Below are 19406 nucleotides of genomic sequence, written 5' to 3' on the forward strand. Positions count from 1 at the left end.
CTACTGTAAAATATTTTCATAACTGTATAATATTTTATCAATATTGTATTCTGTATTTATTCTAACTGTATATCCTGCACTTGCTAATTGCACTTCTGGTTAGACCTAAACTACATTTCGTTACACTGTACTTGTATATGTGTAATGACAATAAAGTTGAATCTAATCATCTAATCTAATCTAATGTCAAATGTTTCTCTGGACAATGAGATTACAAGGACAAATTAAGGATTTTGCTTTTTTATTCAAAATAAATGTATACTAAGGTGATGTTGACTTCTCAACATAATACATATGAGAATGTTAATATCTTATGATCTATGAAAGGAGCAACATTAAACCAATACAGTTTTTGTGCTCTCCATATTTTTAGGAGTAGTTCACCTTCAAAGTGAAAATTCTGTTAACATTTACTCACCCTATTGTCATTTTAAACCTGTATGACTTTCTTTCTTCCACAGAACACAAAATAAGAGATTTTAAAGAATGTTGTTAACAGCCCCCCCGCCATTCACTTGCGTTGGTTGCGACAGAAGTGAAAGGGGGGCTTTGCTGTTCGGTTTCCAACATTTGAAATCATTTTTGTAAATGATGCAGAGGTGTTAATAGTACCTGAAAACCATACTTGAGTAAAAGGTACCTTGGAGTGAAAATAACTCCATTACCAGTTACAAGTCACAAATTCCAAAACGAATTGTGTCTTAGAGTTTCTGATTTTAACAGGACTTGAGTATTTTACTCATACTGAATGTAGGCTCAAAGCAGCACTAGTCCTCAACACTTAAGAGACGTGTCCGTGAAAAACAAGAAACAGTTGATTCGTGAGGAGAGCCATTTCATCTAACTGAACACCTCAAAATTGCAACTGGTCTATTACAAACACCCGTCTCAGTAAAGCTCAAGTGCTCATAAGCAAACCAATACCCTTCAAAAAGTTCTCTTCAGTAAAACAAATAAATAAAATAATGTTAAGTAAAATGACAAAAGTCAAAGCCTTTTGCACTGGACATGCTGGTTTTGGCCTCATCGCCAGCTGCAGTCATGTCCTTTTAAAACATCTGAAAATGAACCCGGATTCGCATAAAGAAGCAATGTTGCAATATTCAGTAAGTAAGGGCATTTATATTAAGGGAAGTTATACATTCAATGCCCTGTAAATGGCAATATTGCTTCCTCTGTAGCAGAAATAAACTGTTGCTATGACATTTTTTATGTGTAATTGCATTAGTCCTTACTAATGTAGTGGAGTAAAGAGTACATACTGTATACTAGTTGCTAATATCTTTAATATTCAGTACATTTACAAAATAACCAAAAAGATACTTCTCCAATACTTTACAGGATTTTCATTTTGAAGGTGAACTACTTCTTTCAATGATGGTTTTCGGAACAGAAATGAAGGAGAAAAAGATACACGACAAGTGACTGGATGAAGACTTCTCTTCTGATTTTCTCAGGGTTTCACTTTGAAAGTGAACTGGGAAATATCATTCAAATTGAATGTGATTTCACGTCTGGCAAATGAGAAAATATTCTCAGAAGCACATTACAAGCATCTCAGCCAATGTCATTCATTATCTCAGTCAGGCACTTCAACTAATTTAATCAATGAAGGCTTGCTACTCACATTGGGAACTGAGGGAAAACTCATATTTAGACACATAATTGTCGAGATTAAAGAGGACGGCTTTTAATTTGACTCAGTTGAAGGACTTTGTAGATTGCAGTTAAGGGGTTATTAATTCAGGGCAATTCACTTAAGACTATAATAAATCTGCATAGGTAATGGGATAAGAGTAAACTGAGCACATCAAAACAGTTGTGCAGTGATTGCTTTGTTTTACACAAGAAGAAATTGAAATAAATTAACATTCTATTCAGAAGATATTCTTAAAGTGTTGTTAAAATCTTAATTTAGATTTTTCTGTCAATGCGGTGTCAAATATGAGGTGGAAATGTTATCAATTGGTAAAATTCAGCTCATGCTTCCAGATTTTCCAAATCACACAAACGCAAAATTGTCAATAATGTACTATACATCTAGTATTGGAACCTTATGAATTAAACCCTCACTCTTCTCACTAAAAACAAAGATTGCTTACATTAAATCTTATTTTTACAATCGCATTTTCTATTTTATTTTATTGATATCAAACTATCTTATCTCTTGATCAAATCCAAAGGCACCTTCAGATCCATGACATAACAGTGTTCTGCTTTCCACAATCCTCAACCCCAGCTTTTATTTACATACAAATACACATGTAACGCCTGAAACATACCTCACTACTTTTAATATAGGCGTTTACCACTTAAATTAGATAATATGTTTGCTATTTTAACAGAGAATTAAAATGCTCTCTTGTGCTTCAACTTTAACTAATAGGTGTTTGAGAGTTTTATCACAAACGTTTTTGACATTACGTTACAATCTTCATAATATTTGAACAAAATATATCAAAGTCGTTCATTCATTTATAATAGAACACGGCTAAAGAGGGTTTTAAATAATTATGAGTTTTGAACATCAGATAAAAATCTAAAAGTTAAAATCATTGCTAAATATTTGATTAAAATATTATTTCATCAATTGTTTATGAAAGCAATTATATATTAGATGACAAATAAATGGTCAAACAGGGATTGCTCTTTAATGACACCATAGGTGGGCTCGAGAGTAAGAATCTAAAACGGAAGGGAAGTCCGCCAACCACGAGGAGTGAATCCCAATCCAGCTGCTCTAGTAAATCCACGTCGGTGTTTGGATAGCGCGCCTCCTGCTTTTCACTCCTATTGTGATGCTCCTGCTCACATACACACACACTTTACCGAGCGCCAACAGCTAAAGAAACTAATGTTGCCCTCTTAACCAAAGACCGAGCGTTTAAAACTTCGCGTTGATGCATCTTACTGAAATCACTGGAATTCGGAAAGTTTAAGAAGTGGAAAGGAAAGTTGGGAAGTAATCGGTGAAGTTTTTCGGTAATTCAGTGCAGGAGCGCATCGAGCCATAATGGCGAGCCGTGCGCGGACAGGAGCGCTGGCTTTACCTCGATTCTCTCTCGCGGCGTGGAGCAGACTCTACCGATCCTACCGGAATAACTTAAAGGTTTCCAAGTGGAGCCTGTTTGCTCTGTTCGTGTTTCTTTGCGTTGGATTTTGTGGAGCAGATAGTGAGTTTTCTATCTTGGAGGAGGCTCAAGTTTTGGCAGTGCAGATGAAAAAGCTCTCCACGCAGGAGCTGGGTGTTCTCACCATGCAGGTAACAAAACACACCCTTTTGAAACGTCGGCTTTGTGTTTTTACGCGAACCTGTAACGGATCATGTTAACGATTGTGCGTTGTGTTTAGTTCTGGTGTGGGGATCTTAAATAACTCGGGAAGTGTGAATTGAAGTTCGAGTTGTTTTGGTGAACGTTAGACCGCGGTCAAGCCAGCCGCAGTTCGAAAATACACGGTCAAGCCAGCCGCAGTTTGATTAATTATGCGCGCATACTTCGTAAACTACGGTAATTTCTAGAAACACCGCTTTTAAAGCTTTATTTAAATGCGGATCGTCTGTGTGTCTCCTCAATATTATATATTGCGTTTTACGTTTAGAATTTCCGTAATTGAAGAACATTTTTATCAGAATGTTTGCTTATGCATGTTGTGAAAGCAATGTCTCCGTCTGCAACTTTTGTTTAACAGTTACTGTTACTGATATTTCCATCAAATAAAACGGGTTAAAATAGTTTTACCTGTAGCCTACTCCTGTGAAATTATTTTTTTAATGTGTATCCTATAGTAAATGTGTTGTTAGTGTCTAAATGATTAGCTACAAAATGCAAATACATGATTTTAATACAGTAACATGAATTTGTACAAGTTTAACTGTGTAATGGCTTTTGAAAGCGTATTATAGCGTTTTGAAAAACCATGCTTTCATACTATAATGACTTATAACTAATGGTAATGGTTTACTGTAGCATTTGGGAGAAATTGTCATTTATCCAATTTAAATGCCTATAGAAACATGATTTCCTATAAGTTTCACAAACGGATGGTCTCTTCCTCTAGGGGGCATCCCACACTATATATACACCATATATGGACTCATTTTACTGTAGCATTTGGGAGAAATTGTCATTTTTCCAATTTAAATGCCTATAGAAACATGATTTCTAATAAGTTTCACAAACGGATGGTCGGATCCTGTAGGGGGCATCCCACACTATATATACACCATATATGGACTCATTTTACTGTAGCATTTCGGAGAAATTGTCATTTTTCCAATTTAAATGCCTATAGAAACATGATTTCTAATTAGTTTCACAAACGGATGGTCGGATCCTGTAGGGGGCATCCCACACTATATATACACCATATATGGACTCATTTTACTGTAGCATTTGGGAGAAATTGTCATTTTTCCAATTTAAATGCCTATAGAAACATGATTTCTAATAAGTTTCACAAACGGATGGTCGGATCCTGTAGGGGGCATCCCACACTATATATACACCATATATGGACTCATTTTACTGTAGCATTTCGGAGAAATTGTCATTTTTCCAATTTAAATGCCTATAGAAACATGATTTCTAATTAGTTTCACAAACGGATGGTCGGATCCTGTAGGGGGCATCCCAAACTATATGCACACCATATATGGTCTCATTTTACTGTGGCATTTGGGAGAAATTGTCATTTTTCCACTTTAAATGCCTATAGAAACATGATTTCTAATAAGTTTCACAAACGGATGGTCGGATCCTGTAGGGGGCATCCCATACTATATGTACACCATATATGGACTCATTTTACTGTAGCATTTCGGAGAAATTGTCATTTTTCCACTTTAAATGCCTATAGAAACATGATTTCCAATAAGTTTCACAAACGGATGGTCGGATCCTGTAGGGGGCATCCCACACTACCTATACAACATATATGGACTCATTTTACTGTAGCATTTCGGAGAAATTGTCATTTTTCCACCTTAAATGCCTATAGAAATATGATTTCCAATAAGTTTCACAAACGGATGGTCTCTTCCTCTAGGGGGCATCCCACACTATATGCACACCATATATGGACTTATTTTACTGTGCCATTTGGGAGAAATTGTCATTTTTCCACTTTAAATGCCTATAGAAACATGATTTCCAATAAGTTTCACAAACGGATGGTCGGATCCTGTAGGGGGTATGCCACACTATATGCACACCATATATGGACTAATTTTACTGTAGCATTTCGGAGAAATTGTCATTTTTCCACCTTAAATGCCTATAGAAACATGATTTCCAATAAGTTTCACAAACGGATGGTCTCTTCCTCTAGGGGGCATCCCACACTATATGCACACCATATATGGACTTATTTTACTGTGCCATTTGGGAGAAATTGTCATTTTTCCACTTTAAATGCCTATAGAAACATGATTTCCAATAAGTTTCACAAACGGATGGTCGGACTCTGTAGGGGGCATCCCATACTATATGCACACCATATATGGACTCATTTTACTGTAACATTTGGGAGAAATGGTCATTTTTCCACTTTAAATGCCTATAGAAACACGATTTCTAATAAGTTTCACAAACGGATGGCCAAAATTGTCATTTTTCTGCTTCAAAAGTTATAGACACATTAATTATAAACTGAAAGGTACATTCTCTGAAGAAATTGTAAAGTGGTGCTAATTTGGCAAAATGCTGGTGTTGGGCTAGGGGGATGACCATTCAAACCACTAGTGAAACAGCCAACCCCCATGTCTCTACGATGTTCTGATGCAAAGATGAAGGTTTTGCTATTGGCCCTAACAGTTGCAAAGCTAAGCTGTTTGGTTGCCATGGGCGTGGCTTGGCATTAAACAATTTATAAAACTCTGAGGTATAAGTGAAATTAACCAACTCCCATGTCTCTACGATGTTCTGATGCAGAGATATACATCTTGTAAAATAAGTTAAGTCAATGGGATTTTTGGGGCGAGTTTTTGCCCTCCTATCATACTCCCTACGCCTGATCGCTTTTAAAAGTCATAGCTCACCATTCCTCAATAAGCTAGACGATTTGTTACGACTAGTTACGGGCTGAAAAAAAATGTCACAATAATAATTATTTGTGCATATAGTGTGGAATGCCCCCTACAGGAAGAGACCATCTGTTTGTGAAACTTATTAGAAATCATGTTTCTATAGGCATTTAAATTGGGGAAATCGCAATTTCTCCCAAATGCTACAGTGAAATGAGTCCATATATGGTGTGCATATAGTGTGGGATGCCCCCTACAGGATCCGACCATCCGTTTGTGAAACTTATTGGAAATCATGTTTCTATAGGCATTTAAAGTGGAAAAATTACAATTTCTCTCAAATGCTACAGTAAAATGAGACCATATATGGTGTGCATATACTGTGGGATGCCCCCAACAGAGTCCGACCATCCGTTTGTGAAACTTATTAGAAATCATGTTTCTATAGGCATTTAAGGTGGAAAAATGACAATTTCTCCCAAATGCTACAGTAAAATTAGTCCATATATGGTGTGCATATAGTATGGGATGCCCCCTACAGGATCCGACCATCCGTTTGAGAAACTTATTGGAATTCATGTTTCTATAGGCATTTAAAGTGGAAAAATGACAATTTCTCCCAAATGCTACAGTAAAATTAGTCCATATATGGTGTATATATAGTGTGGGATTACCCCTACAGGATCCGAACATCCGTTTGTGAAACTTATTGGAAATCATGTTTCTATAGGCATTTAAGGTGGAAAAATGACAATTTCTCCGAAATGCTACAGTAAAATGAGTCCATATATGTTGTATAGGTAGTGTGGGATGCCCCCTACAGGATCCGACCATCCGTTTGTGAAACTTATTGGAAATCATGTTTCTATAGGCATTTAAAGTGGAAAAATGACCTTTTCTCCCAAATGCTACAGTAGAATGAGTCCATATATGGTGTATATATAGTGTGGGATGCCCCCTATAGGATCCGACCATCCGTTTGTGAAACTTATTGGAAATCATGTTTCTATAGGCATTTAAGGTGGAAAATGACAATTTCTCCCATATGCTACAGTAAAATTAGTCCATATATGGTGTATATATAGTGTGGGATGCCCCCTAGAGGAAGAGACCATCCGTTTGTGAAACTTATTAGAAATCATGTTTCTATAGGCATTTAAAGAGGAAAAATGACAATTTCTCCGAAATGCTACAGTAAAATGAGTCCATATATGGTGTGCATATAGTGTGGGATGCCCCCTAGAGGAAGGACCATCCGTTTGTGAAACTTATTGGAAATCATGTTTCTATAGGCATTTAAAGAGGAAAAATGACAATTTCTCCCATATGCTACAGTAAAATAAGTCCATATATGGTGTGTATATAGTGTGGGATGCCCCCTAGAGGAAGAGACCATCCGTTTGTGAAACTTATTAGAAATCATGTTTCTATAGGCATTTAAAGAGGAAAAATGACAATTTCTCCGAAATGCTACAGTAAAATGAGTCCATATATGGTGTGCATATAGTGTGGCATGCCCCCTAGAGGAAGAGACCATCCGTTTGTGAAACTTATTGGAAATCATGTTTCTATAGGCATTTAAAGTGAAAAAATGACAATTTCTCCGAAATGCTACAGTAAAATGAGTCCATATATGGTGTACATATAGTGTGGGATGCCCCCTACAGGATCCGACCATCCGTTTGTGAAACTTATTGGAAATCATGTTTCTATATGCATTTAAAGTGGAAAAATGACATTTTCTCCCATATGCTACAGTAAAATTAGTCCATATATGGTGTACATATAGTGTGGGATGCCCCCTACAGGATCCGACCATCCGTTTGTGAAACTTATTGGAAATCATGTTTCTATAGGCATTTAAGGTGGAAAAATGACAATTTCTCCCATATGCTACAGTAAAATTAGTCCATATATGGTGTATATATAGTGTGGGATGCCCCCTAGAGGAAGAGACCATCCGTTTGTGAAACTTATTGGAAATCATGTTTCTATAGGCATTTAAAGTGGAAAAATGACCATTTCTCCAAAATGCTACAGTAGAATGAGTCCATATATGGTGTGCATATAGTATGGGATGCCCCCTACAGGATCCGCCCATCCGTTTGTGAAACTTATTGGAAATCATGTTTCTATATGCATTTAAAGTGGAAAAATGACATTTTCTCCCATATGCTACAGTAAAATTAGTCCATATATGGTGTATATATAGTGTGGGATGCCCCCTACAGGATCCGACCATCCGTTTGTGAAACTTATTGGAAATCATGTTTCTATAGGCATTTAAAGTGGAAAAATGACAATTTCTCCGAAATGCTACAGTAAAATGAGTCCATATATGGTGTACATATAGTGTGGGATGCCCCCTACAGGATCCGACCATCCGTTTGTGAAACTTATTGGAAATCATGTTTCTATAGGCATTTAAGGTGGAAAAATGACAATTTCTCCCATATGCTACAGTAAAATTAGTCCATATATGGTGTATATATAGTGTGGGATGCCCCCTAGAGGAAGAGACCATCCGTTTGTGAAACTTATTGGAAATCATGTTTCTATAGGCATTTAAAGTGGAAAAATGACCATTTCTCCCAAATGCTACAGTAGAATGAGTCCATATATGGTGTGCATATAGTATGGGATGCCCCCTACAGGATCCGACCATCCGTTTGTGAAACTTATTGGAAATCATGTTTCTATAGGCATTTAAGGTGGAAAAATGACAATTTCTCCCATATGCTACAGTAAAATTAGTCCATATATGGTGTATATATAGTGTGGGATGCCCCCTAGAGGAAGAGACCATCCGTTTGTGAAACTTATTGGAAATCATGTTTCTATAGGCATTTAAAGTGGAAAAATGACCATTTCTCCCAAATGCTACAGTAGAATGAGTCCATATATGGTGTGCATATAGTATGGGATGCCCCCTACAGGAAGAGACCATCCGTTTATGAAACTTATTCGAAATCATGTTTCTATAGGCATTTAAAGTGGAAAAATGACAATTTCTCCCAAATGCCACAGTAAAATGAGACCATATATGGTGTATATATAGTGTGGGATGCCCCCTACAGGACCCGACCATCCGTTTGTGAAACTTATTAGAAATCATGTTTCTATAGGCATTTAAAGTGGAAAAATGACCATTTCTCCCAAATGCTACAGTAGAATGAGTCCATATATGGTGTGCATATAGTATGGGATGCCCCCTACAGGAAGAGACCATCCGTTTGTGAAACTTATTGGAAATCATGTTTCTATAGGCATTTAAAGTGGAAAAATGACAATTTCTCCCAAATGCCACAGTAAAATGAGACCATATATGGTGTGCATATAGTATGGGATGCCCCCTACAGGATCCGACCATCCGTTTGTGAAACTTATTAGAAATCGTGTATTAAAACCACTAAACTTGTTTTGAACAAATAAAAATCATGTTAATTGTCGTAGGAGTATAGATATTAGACAAATAATTGAATTGGATAAACTGTTTTATATGCAGGACAAAGGTCTATAATAATAGGCTAGTTTTAGACGGAGACATTGTTTTTGCAATAAAGTAGACCTACTTTAGCTTACAGAAATTATATTGCAAACATTCGGAAAAAAATACATAAATTACTACAAAAACGACATATTCTAAACGTAAAACGCAATGTATAATATTGAGGAGACACACAGACGATCCGCATTTAAATAAAGCTTTTAAAGCGGTGTTTCTAGAAAGTACCGTAGTTTACGAAGTATGCGCGCATAATGAATCTAAACGGCGGCTGGCTTGACCGTGTATTTTCGAACTGCGGCTGGCTTGACCGCGGTAACGTTAGCTAGTCGCAGTTGCATTGAAGCACGTCCTGCCGGTTCACATCGTGTATTTGCACAATTGCCGTTTCGATTTGCACGATTTAAGTGGTAGAAGAAAATATAAAGTTATTCAGACTTTTAAAAACATGGTTGACAGTCGTCGCAATGGCAATGTTATTATTGTTCCTACGCTCTAGTATTCGTGTATTTAAAGGCTTGTATGAATGGAGAGATCTAAAGTCTTTGTAAAGATTGTAGATTTGAAAGATCCGTCATTTTCACTTCATCTGTGTCGGTTTGATCTTCAACAATATCCTAGTCCAAAAGTTTATTCAATTAGTTGGTGTGTGATCATATCTCACACATTTGATAAATATCTATTTTTTAAATATATTAAAGGTTCGACTATTGTTTTATATATAACTGAATATTCGATTTAAAACATTTACCACATTTCCTCTACATTCGCAGCTTTTACTTCACTATAGGCCAGTGTGTGTTTTGGGTCTATTTATAAGCTAATTGTTCTTACAGCCTATGTAAATATATAACCAACCACGTATAAATGTTAAAGACAGGTCGTTAAAATTATGCATTGAATTGGCGCATTGTTACGCAATGGCACTTGTTATTTACACTGCATTGTGTGTTCGTCTACATTTTACTGAGTGAATTAATTGATATGACTATAAAAATGAATTTCAAGCTCTGAAATGAAAATGTATAAAACAACCACGGCATTTCTTTGTATTGCTCCCTAAATAAAAATGCATTAAATGTGTTTTTTGCAACAAATGGCTAATTTTGCTGTGTAATATGTTGTTGGAAAAGCGCGCGCTTCAGAGGGAGCGCGCACAGAGGTTGTCAGTAGGGGGCCAAACCCAAATGGCCTTTCATCTGTGGCACATTATACCTCCCTCCAAGCTCCTCCTAGATCTTCACACTCAGATGTTAATAATCTCCCTCTTCTTTTCTCGCACGCACTCTTCTCCCCCACCCTGTTGCCTTTGGACATATAATTGGTTGTAAATCATATGAATGAGTTGCACATACACCACATTTGTGAATTGGCAACGTCTACCAAATATATGTGGATGGGATACATTTTTCTTTCCCTTCAACTTTAGCGTTTGTTTGTTTTGAATCATTACTCGCACAACTAGACTATCCGCCTCCAGATTAACTATCCCTGTGCCCATAAAAACATATCTGACCTCATATGTCGACAAACCCTTTTACACCTGCATCCTAGCTTTGATTCAAGGCATTAGAGATTTGTGGAAGGCCCGCCCTAGTGTTTTTAAAGGTGAAGCGTTTTTGTGAATGTGATGGCTTGAGGCTAAAGCTGAATTCCATTTTATGTTAAAGCAAGATAAGAATTTGTAAGCATTTCGCTTTTACGAGTCCCAATAATTACAGAAAACAATTCCACTTTTTTGAGTTGCTGTCCTAGGCACACGTGTATGTTTCTTCAAATGTGTCTTCGAAGGAAATTATCAAATTTAATCTAGCAGTATCTCGCCTGCATTTTTAAGTATTGCTTGCGAAAATCATCAGCCCTGAGGGTCGTAAATAAAGCTCCCGCTTGGTTATATTTACTTTTTTTATTAGAAATATTACCCTTCGGACTTCACTGAGCACGCTCTGTTTCTCCATCAGGCTGGTGGCTGTGGTTTAGGGAAGGGGCTATTTGAGCTGAGGCCTCCTAATTGAATAATGATGCTAATTCTTGAACGACATGTGTAAAAAGTAATGGACACCGGGTTGATTATGCATCATCAGTGCTTTTTTACATCTGCCTGTTTTCACTTCCCTCCCACGTAAATGAACTTAATCAATACTATATATTTATTAGCTGCGTGTCATTGAGACATATTATTGTGGTTAAAAAAATCGTCCTTTTTTCCCACAGGCGCATTTTTCCAAATCTCTCTCTGAAGGGTACTAAAAAACATTGCGCAAAATGTAAGTTTCGCAAAAAACTCATGCTTGCATGAGGTGTTTTTTCAGGCATAGGTAAACCTGTACCAAAAATATTACTTGGAATGATTTAACGCGAGAGGAAAATTATGTTAGTCGCATAACATTGGTTAATGGAAACTTATTTTGCAGTACCTTTGTATTGACATTTAGAAAATATTGCAAATGTTTTGTGCAAATCCATGCCAATAAAACCTGGCCATTGTGACTTTTAGATTTGTTTAGTTGTTAGTCCAGTCTTTGCTGGTTTAGCTTCTTCACTGGTCACACATGGACGGTTTGATATGCAAGATCTTGTAAGCTAATTCAGTTATAAATGTGTAGTTTTCTGATGAGCGGAATTTGTTTTTGAGGCCATATTAATTAGCTCTGCCGTATTTCTGTGTTGACTGTCCACTGACTGTGACCTTTAGAACTACTGCATGCTCAAGTAAACACGATTCTCTGTTGGAACAGCAGCTGAGCCTGTCATGACCTGCTATCAAGATCCCTGGATTGTGTATAATTAGTTTTCTTTGAAATTTTGTGAAAATTATTATGATGACTCAAGCTTTGCCCTTGCAAGACAAAATTAGACTAAAATAAATTTCTCTTCAGTTGTTTTAGGCTGCTGTGTTGATATTAGAGCACACCGATAGTATCAGTGGACAAAACCACTAACTCTTGCATAACATTGCATTAGAATGGTACTATTTAAAAGAAATACGTTTAAGAAGTAAAACACTTCAATATCAACGATGAGGCTTTGAAAACTGGGCTGTTGTATTGAAAATAAACCTGTTGCATTGTACTGTCTGCAAGGTGTGGATGTAACATTTACCAGTAATGTATTTCAGACGTTTGATATAATACAATAGCGGACTGTTTGATAGCTGTTGAATCTAATCGAATTAAGACCACAAAACACATGTGTGGCGTGTGTGTTTTGGCCCAATATATCAGGCCTCTGAACTCGCAAAAAAAATCATAATATAATAATGCCAGTTTCTAAGAGTCTTAAACGGTTTGCAAAACAAACATTAATGTCCAACAATTCCCCTACAGTCGAGGGGGTGAGTGCTGCCTGAAAGCAATTCTTGTTCCCCTTCTCTGTCCAGCTTCTTCATTTCATAGTGACTCTGCTCGCAGAGGACTCCCTTCTTTTGGGTTCTCATATTTTCTGCTCTGATTCAGTCTATTGTCAGCATTCTTTTGTCCACAATGGATTTTCAATACACTGTTGAGACCCCTCCCGTTGGGATGCCAGACTCGAGTTAACAATCTGAAGGGAACGTTCCTCACGTCTACGGCAGCAAAACATTTGTACGCTTTGATTGGGCATTCTGCGAGGAAAATGGCCACCCTCGCGGTTCTCTCGCTGTGTATCACCATGGTAAAGTAAACCTCAGCGAAGCCATTGTGCCGCATTTTTTAATTCACGTGAAACTTCGCTGGGCCGGCTTCTCATTGCATGGCTGCGATGCGCTTGTTATTGAACGACCTAGTTAGAAAGTCTGCCGCACAGAAGCTTTTGAGAGGAGGTCTTTCATTCACAATCTCCCAGAGGCAAATCCCCCACCCTTTCACTTGGAGAAGAGCCTGCTTTCTGTGGTGCCTTTTATTAACCAGGAGCTGTAATTAACCGGCCTTTTTTAATCAGTTTGGGCTCTTGCTCTCACACACACGCAGGAAAGAATAGAAGCTTCATGGGAACAAGCCTTTATGCCGCGCTCAAAAGGGTCTTTCAGCACGTTCCTGCAGGGTCGACCTGGGATGGGACACAGAGCCTTATCACAGGGTCTTCAATAGGGAGGTCTTCGCACACCCTACCCTGTCCCAAGGGGGATGGGAATGAGAGACTAGAGTCCCCACAGTGCCCTTTAGAAGTGTGTCTGTGTTGGTGTTTGTTGGATGACTATGCGCAGTGGCTTGGTGCTTGTTCCTTCTTCAGCTTTGGTTTTAGGACTGTGATGTCCCTCCCCCTCTTTTCTGACATAGACGGGGCCCACATTCACAGTGAGAGATGAGAAGGACCCTTGCTGTGTTCGAACCAGACTGTTTTTCCATTTCACTTTTTGTGACAGACCCCTTCCTCAAGATTCGAACCATCCTTAATGCAGTCTCATGGTATTGTTTGTCTTTGGTGCTTTTGTAAAGCGAGTAACAGAAACTGATTGGATTAAAGAGCTTGATGTCATTTACGGATCAAGTATGGCCACATAGTAACCCAATAGTCAAGCAAATTTAAGGCATAATGACTCAGAAATAAAATGTGCTCCATGACATTCACAAAATACACCAAGTATTCAATGAAAACCTGCAGTCTCTCACTTCCCCAATACAAGTTAACGTATTTTATGACATCACGCTGAACGTTTCAATATAAATTGTGTGTTGAATTTAGTCTTATTTTTGTAGCACTTTTCAAGGTGTTGCAAAGCAGATTTACATACACTTAGTCAACAGTACTGTAGTAATGAGATTATAAAAGTTATAAAAAAAGAAGACACAGAATACATGTTATTATAATACATGGTTGCTGGTCCATTTTTATTTATTTATTTTAAACACCATGTTTGTTTTTTCATTCAGAAACTGTTGAATTTTTGTTATTGCATGAATGCATCAAACAAAGCTGCACATTTCAAGGCACTCCACAGTGGATCTTTATATTGTACTATTTATGTAATCTATGAGTTGCTTTCTTGGCACTATCGATTGTTGTGCATTTTGACTTCAAGAACCTCCTGAGTTACCAGAGATGCACGTATTGTGCAGACAAGAGCTAGTTTTACTGGAAGTATCTTGAGACGGGCATTTTTCAGCATGGAAGGAGTAGAACCTTGAAGTGCTGAGTGACAGACTGAGTACACGCTGTCTATCCAACTAAACTCATTCAGTGGGAATGAATGAATGAAATAATATATAACTATACTTCATTAATCCTGAACCCCTTGTGAAAGCAGCATTCATTGGAGCATCTGCTTCACTGTTTGTATTCAAAGCCATTCACAAAAACAGTGCTTATGTATAGCGGACGCTCTTCAACTCTTCTACGTTTGTGAAATGCATAATTTAACCAGGCCTCGTTTTACTAGTTCCAGTGACTGTTTCCCATGAAAGCAACTTTAACGTATACATGGAAAATTACGGCATATGGGAAAAATGTATCAAAATGGTCTCTCTCTGTCAGAGATGAAGGAGATGGATACGTTTAAGACAGAATAAGAGAAGCCTCTGTGTTTGGTCAGCAGGTCACTCCCTGATTGAAAGATTAAAGAGTAGTTTGCTTCCCATCCATGTGTATCTGATAACCTTTGAGATAAGAGGGTAGGTGGGAATTCCTCTTTTTGCTACTTGGGGCACATTTCCATGGGCTCATGAGAGGCATAAAAACGGGGTGGGCCTGTGTCTCAGTTAGGTCTTTGTGTTTACCCAGTCTTCCATGCTGCATGAAGCAAATTAGCTTAGGCCTTTATATGTAAAAATAAATAGGTGAATTGAACACTCAGGTGTCTTAAACTGAAATTTTCCTGGGGCCACTTCCCATGTTTTTTCTTTAAAGGCCACTGTTATAACAGAATCAAGTGTTTGTACAGCCAGCCATAGGTTATGTGCAGTTGCTAGCATACAATTTGGCGCACATGTTCACACATGTACTCTAGTCATATACAGTATGTTTACCAGAGATGAAGTAACTCAAAGACTGATCAAAATGCAGAAAGTAAAAAAACAGTTAATTTAAAATAAATAGTTTTCATAGTTTACTGAATAAGCATTTATTGAGTGTTATTCAGAAGCCAATGTTTATAGTTTAAACTTTAAACGGTTACAAACACATCAATAATACATTTAATAACCTTCTGGATTACTCTTTAGGGCTGTGTAACGATAAGCTAGTCGAATCGAAAGCAAAATAAAAGTTTTTGTTGACATAATATATGTGTATGTATTGTGTATAATAATAATAATTATTTGCACGTATATATTTAAGAAAAATGTACGTGTATATATACATTTTCATATTCATTTATAATATATATTATATATAAATATAATATTTCAGAATTTTTCTTAAAATAATACATGCATGTGTATTTATATATACATAATTATTACACACCGTAGTAGTACACAGACATAAATTACATACATTGAAAGCAAAATAAATGTTTTTTTGTGACTAATCGTTGTAAATCTTATTACTTTTATAATTAAAGTATGTGCTTTTTGAATTTCTTTGGTGCTCTAGTTGTGTTACAAAGACAAGGAGCGCCAGCATTATTTTTTAAATAACACTGTTGTAATACTGGGATGGCCTTAGTAATAACTAAATGAGAACATTTACATTTCTGCCTTAACTAGCCCATTAAGGATAAACTATTAACACTTAAAGTAAGGTGATGATGTCATATGGATATTTAGAACCATACCATAGTAATGAACGAGTACCTTATTCATGGTATTGAATAAAAAAAAAGTTCTAGTTACGTGTTTTTTAAATTGTTTATAATTCCGCCGTTTACTTGATATTGAAGATTGGCAAGATAAACTGCCGCCCAAAATAAAACAGGAAATGACCTCAGATAATGTCTGAACTTTTGACACGATCTCTCTCTCGCAGCGTGTACTTTGAAAGATAAAAGGACTTTGACTCGCCCACCAATAGGCAACAAAAAGAGAGACTTCCCGCTTTGAGTTCTCGCAAAAGAAGTAAAGTTACTGGTGCAACAAACAGCAGCTGTGTTTTGCTATGACTTGCTATGTTTTGAGTCGGGCTGCTGCTTGCCAAGGACAGTTACTTTATCTGGCCAGAACGAATGGTAACGCAACACCTGCGTTAGCGTGGTGGACGAACTTGTGTGGTAGGCGCGAGAGCACATTTCCCCTTTCTGATATGTCAACATGACAGGGAATCAAAAATCATTTTTATTGGCCACGATACCCCGGTTGCTGCCCAGTGTGGACTATTATTTATGCTCAAAGTAATTCATATGACTATTCATCTTCCCCAGAGACTCAATAGAGATGTTGAGCAGTGTGGTCTCAGATTAGCCGGCCTTGTCTTGTGATTGCTTTAACAGTGTGGAACAATTTACTGGCTGATTTACAAGGTGACGGTGCATCTGACAGAGAGAAAACGAGGAAGAAGTGAGCACATTTGTGGGAGGGAAAGAGACTATGTTTGTGGCCGATGTGTGCCTGCGCTCTTCCCAGAAAGTGCCCAGCAGCGGTTCGCTTGGCACTCATGATCGTGTGTATGTGTGAACTGGTTCAGTGCCAGCCTTTCTTTTATAGGAGTCTTGGGGACAGCACTCTGCGCCTCTGGTGTCTGTTGAAAGAAAGACTGTGTGTAATGAACGGCTTGCAGCAGTGCACTGTGGGAATGCAGGTGGCTTAGGACACTAATAATGTATGTTTTCACACTATTGAAAGGCTTGATGTACTTGCTGTGCAGTTACTTAGCCTGAAACTGTGAAAATGGAGTGAAGGGTGTTCTAGCTCAACAGGTAGGCACAATTTATGCCACGGGTTTAATGTGTGAATTGTTTTATAAAACTGAGTTTACATTTCTTTTTTAAAGGTATAATTAGTTCAAAAGACCAGTCCACACCAAGAATGATAACAATAGCGTAACGTATTAGCATCTGCAGTATTAGTTAGGTTTATTTTGAGCTTGTGCACCTCAGTTTTACATGAAAGTGACGTGTCGGCAAGCATGGTGTCCCATACTCCGAATTTGTGCTCTGCATTTCACCCATCCAAGTGCACACACACACAGCAGCGAGAAACACACACACTCGGAGCAGCGGCCAGCCATTCGGTGCCTTGCTCAAGAGCAAGCTTAAAGTGGGCGGAGCAAGCCGCCGCAAACTTAGCACTCCTGATATTCTAAAATGGGCAAAGAGGCGGGATGTGGTTGGAGCTGAGGTGCCTGGTTGCTAAAACCACTTGTCACTCAAGTGGCCACACACCTACTTTGCAGAATTTTAAGGCTTAATAGAAGTTAAAGAGGCGAGTTATAGAAACATTCACCCTTCTCACAGTTGTCATGAAAGGTAAAATGAGCTATAGACCAAAATAATTGTTTGTACCTGGCTGTAAACATGTTTTATTTTCTGCTGAAAAGTTTTAACATGGGGTCAATGAAATTCTGCTCTTTTTTTTGGAGCCAGTCGATGAATTGCAGTTTAAGTCACTTCCGTGTTGGCCTCACTAGAAATATCGGAAGGTTGCTTCTTGGGCATAACGCATACATACGGCGTAGAAATATAAGAAGAAACTCAATACAAAAAGATGTTTAAGTATTGTAATTTGGTATAGAAAATGGTTCCAGTTTAAAATGTGGTTAAATACTCTATTTTTAACAGCCGTGTGAGCCAAACTCATGTCAGCCAATTTCTATAAGGTTTCAAATATAAATGTTGCAAAATGCCACATTAGTCCTTTGCTTGGTTGTTTCAGCTAATTTCTGATATCAAGTGCTAATGCTAATGGTGTTGTTAATCTGATGATTTTGATTGTCAAGTTTTTGATCAATTCACTGAAATCATGATTCGCATTGGAGAAGTAAATCTGCTGCTTTGCATCATGCATTCAGATCGCTCCTCGAACAAGCATTTATACCTCAGGAGTGCACGATGCTATTTGCCTTTAATGTATTCTCTCATAAGGAAATCTGTAAACAGTCCAATTCTGATGATTATTAATTCTGCATTATTCAATTATTTCCACCTGTTTATCGCGTTGTTGTCAGATTCCTTTAATGTTTTATTTGCGTGTTGCTTTTGGCATGATGATGTCCCTAGTTAGTTTCAGCTTTACTTCTTGACTTTACTGCAACACACCAGAATAAACCCATCAGCTGTATTTGAGGATGGATTTGCCAAGTTTTTATCTTGTTTTAGCTGATGTTCGAAGTTTAGGTTCCTGCACAGAGGATTAGGTGCGTTTGTTTGTTTGCACTGTCTTTGTGAAGCGTTACGGCCGGTGCCAAAACAAAAGTGCTGTATTTTGTATTTACCCGGATTCGTGAAAATGAGATTTGAATGAACCTGGCGGCATTCTCAGTGGAAATGTCATGATTTAGGGAGCAGTTCCGAAGGAATGTAAGCAGTGTCTTGACAGCAAATATATCTTCAGTTGCCTGAGGTGTTTACTGCTTCACTTCAAGATGTTGTGTCCTATGTTTTCTTCACTGTGAGCTTGAAGGTGTGCACAAATGCATATTTGTGTAAGGAAAAGTGTTCCATAAGCTAACATCTATCCAGGTGTTTTGATTAACCAAACTTTATGCTTGCAACAGCTAGGCCTATATATTCTGACAGTATCTGATGACATATCAAAACTACTCATAAAATACACTTAATTCTAGTATGCTTCCAGATGCCATAATCACCTCTTTTTTGGTTTTGCTGTGGATGACTTTGAAGTTATCATATTGTTTGATGGCAATAGACGTTTGTGTATTCACCTCTCACCCCAAACGAGACTTTGTTTCATTATCTCATACTACCTATTAGGTACATAGCGATATTTGGATACGTACCGATACTTTAAAATCTGAAACAGTTCCAATACGCATGTCCCACGGTATCAATACCAGCTGCCCGTTCTA

At 37.6% G+C, this 19406-nt stretch overlaps 1 protein-coding gene across 1 annotated transcript in view; it reads left to right on the forward strand.

Annotated features, from left to right (window-relative positions):
* Nucleotides 1-2705: 2705 nt before the first annotated feature.
* cachd1 (cache domain containing 1) overlaps nucleotides 2706-19406 on the forward strand; it is a 64509-nt gene continuing 47808 nt past the window's right edge. Inside the window, exon 1 of the mRNA XM_079460848.1 lies at nucleotides 2706-3262. Within this exon, the coding sequence (XP_079316974.1) occupies nucleotides 3014-3262 (249 nt within the window). The 5' untranslated portion in view covers nucleotides 2706-3013. The remainder of the gene's footprint in view (nucleotides 3263-19406) is intronic.

This window comes from Barbatula barbatula, assembly GCF_947034865.1.
Source record: "Barbatula barbatula genome assembly, chromosome: 7".
NCBI lineage: Eukaryota > Metazoa > Chordata > Actinopteri > Cypriniformes > Nemacheilidae > Barbatula > Barbatula barbatula.